Here is a 12500-nt window from a genome sequence, read left to right on the forward strand (position 1 = left end):
AACAGTACATCTCTGAAGAGACTTTCAGTTACCTGCATTGTACTCTCAAATGAATCCCCTTCTCTCTCTCTCTCTCTCATCCTCTCTCTCTCTCTCATCCTCTCACTCTCTCTCTCTCTCTCTCTCTCTCTCTATAAAGTGTTTCCTTAAGAAGATGACTACTGGGAGATGAAGGGGAGATGAAAAAGCTTTTTACTGCAGGCCTACTTCGGAACTCTCTGAACGCAATCCTGTGGTTTATTTTATAAATGTGTCTTTTTCAATTTTTTTCCGCCATACTTTTTCCAACCTTCATCACGCTGATGCTGGTCCCTCTGAGAAGCCAAGAGCGTCCTCCCAGCAATCAATTTCATCATTTAAACAAGGCTGCCGCATAAGAAGAAAGCAATAAGGGCAATGAAAAGAAAACACTATTGGCTACACAGAATTTTAATACTGAGGTATATTAGCATGTAATCTGCATCTTAAAACCGAGGCTGTGTGGCAAACCAGAGAATTTTGGGGCACGGCGCATTGCGATGGCATGCCCTCATCTGCTAACACCTACCCATCACGTGTTGCCACTCCAGCCGTTTTACCCCACTCCGACGCCAATCCGACACGCTCGTTAAGCGCGGCGTCTCCCCCACTCGCCGCACTGGTATCATCATATCCACCGACTGTGCAATCGCTCACCGAGAGGGATGGAGGCAATAGAGAATCTGTGCACTCGGATGAAAAAAATAAATATCGTCTGGGATCAAACCCCTCCGCCGTGTTTCACCGTGCGGCGAGCTGAGACACATCCACGCAGACGTTTTGCTGCGGGGGTAAAAACCTGAGATGAAGTCATTTTCAGTGGGTTTGGGAAAAGATAACAGCTTGTAAAGTGGCATGTACTTTGCTAAAGGGGGGAAACAAAGAACAGGACAATTACAGAAAGAAAAACAGAAATCTTTCTATTCTATCGTCTTCTGTGTGTGTGTGAGTGTGTTCTCCCCTGCTGAAAGCTGAGGAGGTGGTGTTTAAGCGGAATTATTAAAATGCTATTTCACTGTCGCCATTTGGCTGGGAAACACACAGTGGGCTCTGGGGGCCTTCTCAGTATCGACTGAACGCATTTCTCCTGAATGTCGTGCCGTACTGAGGGGAGCTCCTGCTGCCCCTGGAGATACCACAAACAAACATAGAGAAAAATGGAGGAAAAACACACAGAGACACACAGAAAAACAAACGCACACACACCGAGGCACAAGATTCGATAAAAAAGAAAATACGTTCCCCCCCCCCATTTTTGTCCTTCCAATACCATCCTTCTAAATAACACTTCCAGAACTTCCTGGCAACTTCTTCATGATAAGCCTGGTCTATTATTGTAGCATTTAACCAACATCAACACAGGTACGCCTGAACCTCTCCAGCCCCTGCACATAAGCCCTCAACTCACACTTCACGTTGGCCTTCCTACAATTCACCTGCATGATCCTCACTGCAATCCCATAATCCCCCCCTCTCCATACACCGCCAGGACAAACGCACAGACTGACGGCGGCGGTGAGTGGCGTGGCTCAAGACTATCAGCCCGTGCCAGGGCCAGGCCGGCTTATTAAAGTGGTGGGATCTGTGGGTGCCGCTTTCCGTGCCTCATATGAAAATTTGCAGGTTTGAAGATAGCGCAGCAGCAATGAGCTGAGCACAGCCCTTTGGAGCGGGCCTACAGCTACTGCAGCCTTCACAGAGGAGAGAGAGAGAGAGAGAGAGAGAGAGAGAGAGAGAGAGAGAGAGAGAGAGCAAGAGAGCGATAAAGACAGAAAGGGAGAAAGAAGCTGAGTGAGTGGGGGGATGATGAAGACCGAAAGGGAGAAAGAAACAGAGTGAGTGGGGAGAGAGAGAAACAAATGAAGAAAGAAAGAGAAAGAAAGAAAGAGAGAGAGAGAGAGAGAGAGAGAGAGAGAGAGGGAGATGCGTGTGATGCCATCCGTCATGGCCAGATAGGTTCATCAGAAGAGGGCCTAAGTGAAGAAGTAGAAGAAGCCTTTGCCTGCACCCCGCAGCGAATCACTAAAGGTGCCTTGATTACTTCCTCCCCCACCCCCAACCCCCCTCTCTCCCTCTTGCAAACCTGTCAGTCAAAAGCAGCTCCTATCCCCAGAGCGTGATGGCCCCCGCGATTATGGTGGTGGCGCACACACAGAGCAAGGAGAAGAGAGACAGAGAGAGCATGCCAGAAAAAAGAGAGAGAAAGAGAGAAAGAGAGAGACAGGCCAAGCTTTTCTCGCTCAGTAGGGGAGGGTGAGTCATGTGACAGATGCACACACACGCTGACACTCGCAGCCTGACACAAATACACACGTGGGGAGGGAGCGCAGGTCCGCCATTGACTCCAATCAGGCAGGGACACCTGGGTAAATGATTTGTGGAAAGGGAGTCTGTACCCTCTGTGTGAGCAAGGCACACACTTTATCTCTCTCACACACACACACACACACACACACACACACACACACACACATACAAACTGGAACACACACAAATGCCCACTCTACTTCAGAAAACACACACGTTTACAAACACACACACAAACACACACACACACACACACACACACACACACACACACACACACACACACACACACACACACACACACACACACACACACACACACACACACACACACACACACACACACACACACACACACACACACACACACACACACACACAGACTGTAAAAGTCTGGAACCAAGGAGGGAGAGGGGAGTGCAGGCACACAGTTAAAGGTCAAGTAAATATGTTCATTTCTCTTCTCACTGAGCAGCACAGCTTCACAACCTCACTGATTTATGAGGCTCCCTTTGCACTGAGAATCTGGGCATGCATAACGAGCCTGTTGGAGCTGGCAATAACACACACATACACACCAACACGTATACACAACAGAAGATTCCTCAGAGCTGACCTGAGTATGGGTATGGTAGGGAGATCCATACCAGTTTAATCCAAAGCACTTACGTATTATATGTAGGGATGCGCTTCGCTTATACCAATGCACCAATGTGTGTGTGGTGTGTGTGTGTGTGTGTGTGTGTGTGTGTGTTACACCACAGGCAGTGTAATTGTCCAGCGCGGGGATTAGCAGAGCTAAGTGGTTACGGGCATCTTGTCGGATGAGCCCAGGGAGGAGAGCAAGCCTGTGGTCCAGTGCCAGCCTCAGCCTCCAGCCCCAGGAGGGGAGGATTGGACCTGGTGATTCCCATCCTGAATACGCTTACCTCTAACACTGAGGATGCTGTAGGGGGGGAATGAGAATAGCCATAACGCTAAGCACATGTTCTCACACACACACACACATACACACACACACACACACACCACACACACACACACACACACACACACACCTTATCCATCAGGTGGGTGCTATCTCAGAAAGAGACTGATCTAGCTTGTTTCATGGCTGCTTGACTACATTACTTCACATTTCAAACACATGCACACGCACGCACGCGCATGCGCACACGCACGCGCACACTAGGGGTGTAAAAAAAGAATCGTTTTGCATCGATGCATCGATCCAACAGCTGATGATACGTTCGCAAGAGTATCGATTAAAAAAAAAAAAAACATTTTTCTTTTTTTTTTTTTTTTTACTTTTTGTTGCTAGTGCACTTTGATGAGTATTTTTATTTTATAGTGAATGAAGTAGGCCTACAGGGGTATTTTTTGTTACCATTTGCTGCTACTAGTGCACATTTGCACTCATTGCACTGATTTTGTGGAGCATTGTCATTTTAAATTGAATTAACTACAGGCCTATTTTTTGTTACCGTTTGCTGCTAGTGCACTTTTGCACTGATTTTGTTGAGTATTGTTATTCTATAGTGAATGTGGTATAGGCCTATTTTTGTTACTTAACACTTTGTACTTTGTACAGTACTTTTTGATGCAAGGCTTTTCAGAATCTATAACAGGGGCATTATTATTTTTCAGTGAATGAGGTTGTCATAGGCCTAGGTGGAGTACAACTTTTCTACTTCTGTTATTGGCTGTTGTTTCTCAAATAAAATGCATAACGATATAACAGCTTTCATTGATTTATTTCAAATCTGAAACATTGTCTAGCCTGTAAGGTAAAAAAAAGAACAAATTAATCGAATCGAATCGAATCGTATCGTGGTGTATTCATGAGTATCGAAAATAATCAAATCGTTGGGTCAGGAAATCGATACTGAATCGAATCGCCATGATGGGTGTGATTTACACCCCTAGCGCACACGCACACGCACACGCATACACACACACACAGCCTCCCCCTCTCACAAACACTCTCTCACACACACACACAAAGCAGCGCCACAACACCTTTTCCCTTCCCAGCTGGAACTAAAACACTAATACTACAAATGTTGGAGGGTGCAGACGTGTTTTCGGTCTTGCTTTAAGGAGACGAGGTACAAGAGGAAGTCAGCTTATTTGACAGTACACCCACACCCACACAAAGTGGCTTGTCACCACAGAGTAGCAGTTTGATTTCAGGAGGAAATGTCCTGAAACTGCACACATAAGCACGGCCGGGATGAGCGACCCAGAAAGCAGTGAGGCCTTACCTGTATTTTGCTGACTGATAAATAGAACAGACTTCAGCAAACTTCAGGAGACAAACTAATACATCCCTTTGCAAAACCCTTTACTGCCTTGCACAGAAAGGGGTCAATTGAGTACAAAAGATGAGATGGTGTGTGTGTGTGTGTGTGTGTGTGTGTGTGTGTGTGTGTGTGTGTGTGTGTGTGTGTGTGTGTGTGTTTGTGTGTGTGTGTGTGTGAGTGAGAGCGCGTTTGTGTGCGTGTGTGTGTTTGCACATGGTTGGTACAAAGGGTTGCATGTGAGTGAGTGCCATAACGTGTTTACGTGTGTGTTTGTACGCTTGATTTGTCCTGTTCTGGTCGAGAGCATGAGGAGAAACATAATCACAACATTATTAATTGGAGTGCTGGAAGCCACAGCTGACGTAAAAATACGGGAGGATCGCATTTGTGTGTGTGTGTGTGTGTGTGTGTGTGTGTGTGATTTATTGTAATTATTCAGTGTGGAGGTATGTGTTTGTGTGTGTGTGTGTGTGTGTGTGTGTGTGTGTGTGTGTGTGTGTGTGTGTGTGTGTGTGTGTGTGTGTGTGTGTGTGTGTGTGTGTGTGTGTGTGTGTGTGTATGTGTGTTTGTTTGTCTGTCTGCATATGTGTGTGACTCAGAATGAACTTGCTGAACCTGAACTAGATGCACAACACACAGTCTTTCTCACAAACCCTTACAAACAAGCACACAGCCCAGTAACTCCCAACCCAGAGAAAACAACACACCTCTCAACCTAAACACAAATCAATTCAATAACAAGTCTATCTTTAAGGAGAAAAAAACTCATCACAAACATCCAGACCACAAACACTGCACTCCAAGGTCCTTATCTCAACAGTGCACAACAGGGGACAAGGGACAACAGGAGAGCTTGAAATGTGCAAATAATTGCAATTGTGAATGTGTTTGTGCAGGTGTTTATTGTGTGGATGTGTGAAGCAGTCAACTCACTGAGGCGCACACACACACACACACACACGACAGCCACAGACACATAGACACACAGAGACACACACACACACAAGATAGACACAGACACACACACAGAAACACACACACACACACACACACACACTCTCACACACACACAAGATACACACACACACACACACACACACACACACACACACACACACACACACACACACACACACACACACACACACACACACACACACACACACACACACACACACACACACACACACACACACACACATTCTTTGCCTGTTGAATGGACTGATTGTATCCTGATCCTCATGTCCCCACCCTCAAAAACCAACATAGGTGCAAAAGTGGCTTTCTTAAACTGATTGTTCCAATCCTTGATTGTGATTGGCTAAATCGCGTTCCATGCCGTTGTAAAATCCAAAATTACCTTTCAAGTTGTCCTCATAACATTCTATGATAACCTTCCATATAACTGCGCATCAAATGTTTCAAAAAAGGAAAGACGTTACATATACACCAATCACTGCTTGCGAAGCACCACTGTACAAAAACTTGCTGATGCTGGCATAGAGGGGAGAGAGATTATGGCAGTGACGGGATATAGGTGCGAATCGTCACTGAAATCTTACTGGCATCCAAATTACAGCTAGAGGAAGGAGTGGAGCAACATCCTTGCAACATCATCTGAGACAGTGAAGCTTCAACATCAAGATACCCCTGTCGCTGCACCAGTAAAGAGGAGCCCGTTTGGAAACCTTTTCAACAATTTCAGTATAAATGGCGGTATACAAATTGACGTGTCGTGCCTAACAACTCTCCTTACCTGTTCTAAAATCAGCGCAAAACACAAGCTCTTGGGGCTTATTTCTTAATTTCTTACACACTTCCAGTGCACTAAATAGGCTCCATACTATCGTACATATACGATGTTTAGTATGTGGGCCAATGGCTGACTGACCAGGCTGTCAGTCAACCCATCCATCCTCTCAACTCAAGGGCCAGCACCTGTGGATGTGAATGAAGCATGCTGACCCTGACTGACACAGTCAAGCTGTGCTCTACCTGACAGGTAGAACTCAGTGAACCACATCACACACGCATGCGTGTGCACACACACACACACACACACACACACACACACACACACACACACACACACACACACACACACAGAACTACCAGCCTAACCATGCAGGACTCAGTGGGCCAAACCCACTGAACTCCAGTGAGAGCAGCCCACACACAAACGTGCGCGCGCTCTCTCACACACACACACACACACACACACACACACACACACACACACACACACACACACACACACACACACACACACACACACACACACACACACACACACACACACACACACACACACACACACACACAAACAAACAAACAAACAATTCAATTTCAGTTGATTGAGTTAATCATGGAAACCAGGAGCTAACAGCAATGGATGAAATTGCAGCTGAACCCAAAGATCCCAGCCACACAGCCCTACAGGAGCAGCTTGGACCATTTGTCCATCGGGAGCCAGAATGGCCACAGATGATGAGAGCTGAAGCCAGTCTGCACTGCACCTAGACACAGACAGCAGACCCAGGGCAAACACTCTCTATTGAGACTCCAGAGAAAAAAGGCAGACATTTAAATCACCAATGAGTGCTGCTACTGAGATGAAACCACCTTTTTCTTTGCTTGCCGGCAACATGTTCTCTCAAGTCATGTAGAAAGGTTCCATTTGATCCGTCTGATTAATGGTTCTTTGTAAAATAGTTCTGAAGATGCACCGAGTTCTGGGGTTTCATTTTTTAAAAGCAATCAAGAACTAAAAATGACCTTTTTTGTCAATATAAGGACTAATAAGACGGGAAAAAATATTTCCTTTATTATTTAGCAAGAACCTCAAAGGGCTTCCCATACTGTAGTCCCCTGTGAGATCTACAAAAGCGTCCTCAGATGATGAAAGATGCTGTTGCTGTACTGTGCACATTGGCAGTCTGTAGGGTGTTCATTTCAGACCTCCACTATGAGCTGCAGTGGAGTTCATATGGGTGTGTGTGTCTATGGTGCCACGCTCTCCCAAGAGGCTGAAAGGCTCCTTTTAGGCTGTCATAATGTCAGTGGGAGAGGCAGTGTTCTTTTCACACACACACACAAAAACAGAGAGAGAGAGAGAGAGACAATAATTACAATAATAAACCAGAGATGCTCATTATCTCAAAACCATCAAAGGAGCGAGCTGAGAGGAGATGGTAAGTAAACACAACTGGGCTACAAGCCATGAAATATAAACAAAAAAAAACTGTCGCTTCAGCACACACGCGCACCCGTGAACAAACACACACACGACTTGTACAGTCTCATTGAAGAACAAACAGCACACATATCTAGCTGTCAAAGATATTAGAGATCCAATGCTGCTGGTCATTTTTAATAATACCAGACAGTTGTAGCTACTGGAGGATTACAGGAAGTGGTTCTGACGCGTTTCCTGTGGGCGGTAAGAAGTGGCGGCACTCACCTTCACGTGGTTGTACTCGGACTTGCCTGGCTCGGTGCCGCCGGTTTTGTTATCAGCGCGCGACTTCAGGACCTGCCGAAGCGGGCTGGAGATAGACAGGCCTGTCACACTGATGCCATCTGCAATGCACACACACACACACACACACACACACACACACACACACACACAGTAGAGAGAACTGAGTACTTGTACCCGCATACATAAAAACCTGCACACACTAAGTCACACAGACGATATCAGAGGACATACACACTGGAGCCCAGATCAAATACATTTCTACACACACAACTTCAAATACTCACACACACCACAAAAGCAGAGCTGAGTTCAAAAACACAGATACCACATAAAAAAAAACTAAATAATCACACATGGGCACATGCAAACCACAGCGAAAAAGTGACACAGACACACAGGCACACACACATCACAACATAATGGTAGTAGTTAAATGACTTTGTAACAGCACATACATTCACGCCAAAGAAGTGGCGAGAAAGCATTTCTCAGGCAGCGGTTGCTTTCTTGTAAGAAGAAAAGCAAGATAAAAATGGGAGAACAAGAAACATGGAAAGGAGAGAGAAGGAGAGAGAGCGAGAGAGAGAGCGAGCGGCACAGACAGGGTTCTAGGGGATATCCTTTGAACTGCAAGGGCAGAAAGCTAACAAACTCTGTCGATGCGCCTGTACCCCCAGCGTCACCTCAAGACCTGCAACCTCCTCATCATCATCAAAGCAGCAGCCATTGCCGCCCAACCTCCTCTCCAATGAACAACATCTTCATTCTGTGTGACTCAAATGGGAACCACTTGGACCAAAAACGGCTTTTCCCAAGGAGCCACGCCCAAAAACTTTGGTGCCCAACCATACAAGCAGCACAGGATGTACTACAGAAAGGCATCAAAAACCCATCCCATATAATCATCCACACAGGGACAAACGACTTCACTGCCACAAAAACTGATGTGGCAGAAGCATTATTTGGTTTAGTTAAATCTGCCTCAGATAAGTACCCAGACACAAAGGTAATTATGTCCTCTTTACTCCCGAGAAGTGACACAGCAAAAAGTGTCATTGACAAAATGAATACAAAACTCATGTCCCTCTGTGCTGGAATACATAATGTTAAAATTGTCCATCATAATAACATTACTGTTAACCATCTGTATGACAATGTGCACATCCACATAGAAGGAATGAAGCGGTTCGCTAAAAACCTTAAAGACTCTGCATTGAACAGAGAAAGCCGTTCAAGCCTAAACTTAGTGAATAGTCCCTTAATCCAAGATGGACAGAGCTCAGTTCAGGCAAATACTATTGCCGCTGCTGTACCTAATAGAGATACAGATCTGTCTGAGATAAGGTCAATGCTCCAAATGATATGTTCTAGTCTCTTAAACTAGCCATGAATTATCATTATTATTTAATTTTTATTTATGTATCTATTTTTTATTTTTTTTTTATTTTTTTTTATCTATTTTCATTTTTTATTTTATTTTTGGGGAGGGGGGGGGGGGGTATTAGTTCTTATTGTTGTACTGAGTAGAGAAACTCCATTAACTCTGGCAAAAAATCTCGTTGTAATGACATCTTTGAAAATTACCTGCTACAATGTTCAGGGAATACATTCCTCCTTATTCGGAGATAAGACTCGCAACGTTGATTTTGTAAATATTGTAAATAATTGTGACATATTGATTGCACTCGAAACATGGAATAAAGATGGACAGGAACACTATTCCATACCAAATTATAGTGAGATATATATACCCGCTATTAAACACACCAATATTAAATGTGGCAGGAGCTCAGGAGGAATTATAGTTTGGTTCAGAGAATCTTTTAAAAAGTATATTCACATTGTGACGAAGGGACCATCACATTTATGGATCAAACTCTCAAAAGAGCTCACTTTCTCCGATCATGACACATATTTATGTGCCTTGTATATTCCTCCCTATGAATCACCATACTACTCCGAAACCTCATTTGAAAACTTAAAATCAGAAATTATTGCATTTCAATCAATTGGTAAAATCCTCCTAATGGGAGACCTAAACGCACAAACGAATTAGATTTTACTGACCCAGCTGGCCTTAAATATATTGATACCCTCCAACAAAACACCATTGTGAGTACACATAGACTGACCTTTGATAACATACTAAATAAACATGGCAAGGAACCTTTAATAATTTGCAAAGACCTTGGCCTTTACATTGTCAACGGCAGAACAAGGGGTGACTCTCTGGGCAAATTCACCTACTGTTCATCCCTGGGAAGCAGTGTGGTGGACTACGCAATATCTGATTTAGACCCAAGCCAAATTAACAACTTCATGGTGATGCCACAGCTGCCTTTGTCTGACCATAGCCACATTACTATCAGTCTTAAAAAAAATCCTAACAGCCTTCAACCAAAAACAATACCAGCCTTACACCCACTCCCTGCAAAATATGCATGGAGTAATGAAAATATGCATGGAGTACATGAGTAAATTCAGAACAATACATAACGCAACTAAACTCCATCCAAGTTGAAAATATGATTTACTCCTTCCTTTTCACCAAATTTGAAAACAGCAGGGAGGACATCAATTTAGCAGCCGAACAAATGACAGAAATACTATTAACTGCAGCTAAAAGGTCATTAAAAAAAGTCAAACACACCACTACCAAAAACAAGAATTCAAACAAAAACAAATGGTTCGACAAAGACTGTAAAAAATTGCGAAAAGAAGTGAGACTAAGAAACACAGAAATCCTGCAAATGAAGAAATTCGAACACAATATCTTAACACCCTTCAGAAATACAAATTGCTTCTAAGACACAAAAAAAATGTCCATATACATGCCCAACTCAAAGAAATGGAGGACGCATTAGATCATAACTCCTTCTGGGAACACTGGAATAAGTTTGATAAAACTAGAAAAGAAAAAGTCATCCCATTAGTTGATGGTAGAAAATGGACAGAAGATTTTGCAAAATTGTACAAAAAGGGTAACCTAAATTCTGAGCAAAAAACCTTAAAATCTCAGTTAGGAAAACTTGAAGAGACAGAAAAGGACAGGCTAAATCAATTAGATACCACTATAACATCATCAGAATTGAACTTAAAATTAAAATCCCTAAAGAACAAAAAATCATGTGACGTTGATGGAGTGTATAACCAAATGCTGAAACACAGCACTCCAGAATTTAGAGAGGCAACTTTGAAATTATTCAATTTAATCCTTGCCTCAGGCCACTTTCCAGAAAAATGGAAGGTGAGCCACATCACACCAATTCATAAAAAAGGTGACAAACTTAATCCCAATAACTATAGAGGCATCTCACAGGGAAGCAATTTAGGGAAATTATTCTGTGGCATCCTGAACAACAGAATAACAACATTTATCCAGAACAATAATATAATAAATTCATCCCAGATAGGCTTTTCTCAAAACAACAGAACAACTGACCATATATACACCTTGCACACACTCATAGAGGAACACGTACAAAATGTTAAAAAAGGCTGCTTCATTGACTTTAGCAAAGCTTTCGACTCAGTATGGCATGACGGACTTATGTTGAAGTTAATTGATAGTGGAATTGGGGGCAAAACGTATGACATCATCAAAGATATGTATAAAGACAATAAATGCTGTGTAAAAATTCACAACGGACTAACACAGTGTGGACACATGTGTCCAATTTCCGATTTCAGTCCGATTTAAATTGGATATTGGACACATGTGTCTCCCCAGAACTAGATTCATTGTGTCCGACTTGAGTCTGACTGGACTCCGATGTAAACCCCTGGACACACGATTCGATTCCGCTGGTAATTGGACTGGGCGCGCATGTGTCTCTCGTATCTGATTCAAATTGGACAACAACAACTTTTGCACGTGCTTGAGATCGTGCCCACAGACATATACATGCATCATATATAATGTATATGATATGATAAACGCTGCTAGACGCTCAGTTCTTGTGCTCCCTCTCATTCACGTTGAAATACTGAAAGCGAAAGTGAAACTTAGAAACTGGAACGCAACTGTTTGGGACAGAACGCGCTAATTCAGTGAACAAATATTTTCATATTACTTTTCCACCCGTTGTTAGTCATGTAATCCATTCATATCGATATCAATCAATACTAATACAACTTTAACTGTGGTGTGTTTTTGTTTCATTTCACAACGTATTTACTGTATAATCAACGGTTTTGTTTCATTTCACAACGTATTTACTGTATAATCAACGGTAGCAGATGTAAACATTCCGCATTTGATTTGAACTGATCTAGTTTTGTCACTTCCATGTGCTTTGAGATAGAGCAGTTAACCCCCCATGGAGACCCCATGGAGAGAATCGGATAGGATCGGAGTGCTGCCATCATGTGCCCGCACTGTGTATCAGACA

At 43.4% G+C, this 12500-nt stretch overlaps 1 protein-coding gene across 1 annotated transcript in view; it reads right to left on the reverse strand.

Annotated features, from left to right (window-relative positions):
• Nucleotides 1-12500, reverse strand: part of trappc9 (trafficking protein particle complex subunit 9) — a 234861-nt gene that overhangs the window by 125786 nt on the left and 96575 nt on the right. Inside the window, exon 17 of the mRNA XM_080836474.1 lies at nucleotides 8089-8207. Within this exon, the coding sequence (XP_080692600.1) occupies nucleotides 8089-8207 (119 nt within the window). The remainder of the gene's footprint in view (nucleotides 1-8088; nucleotides 8208-12500) is intronic.

Source organism: Sprattus sprattus, assembly GCF_963457725.1.
Source record: "Sprattus sprattus genome assembly, chromosome: 4".
In the NCBI taxonomy this organism is placed as follows: Eukaryota; Metazoa; Chordata; class Actinopteri; order Clupeiformes; family Clupeidae; genus Sprattus; species Sprattus sprattus.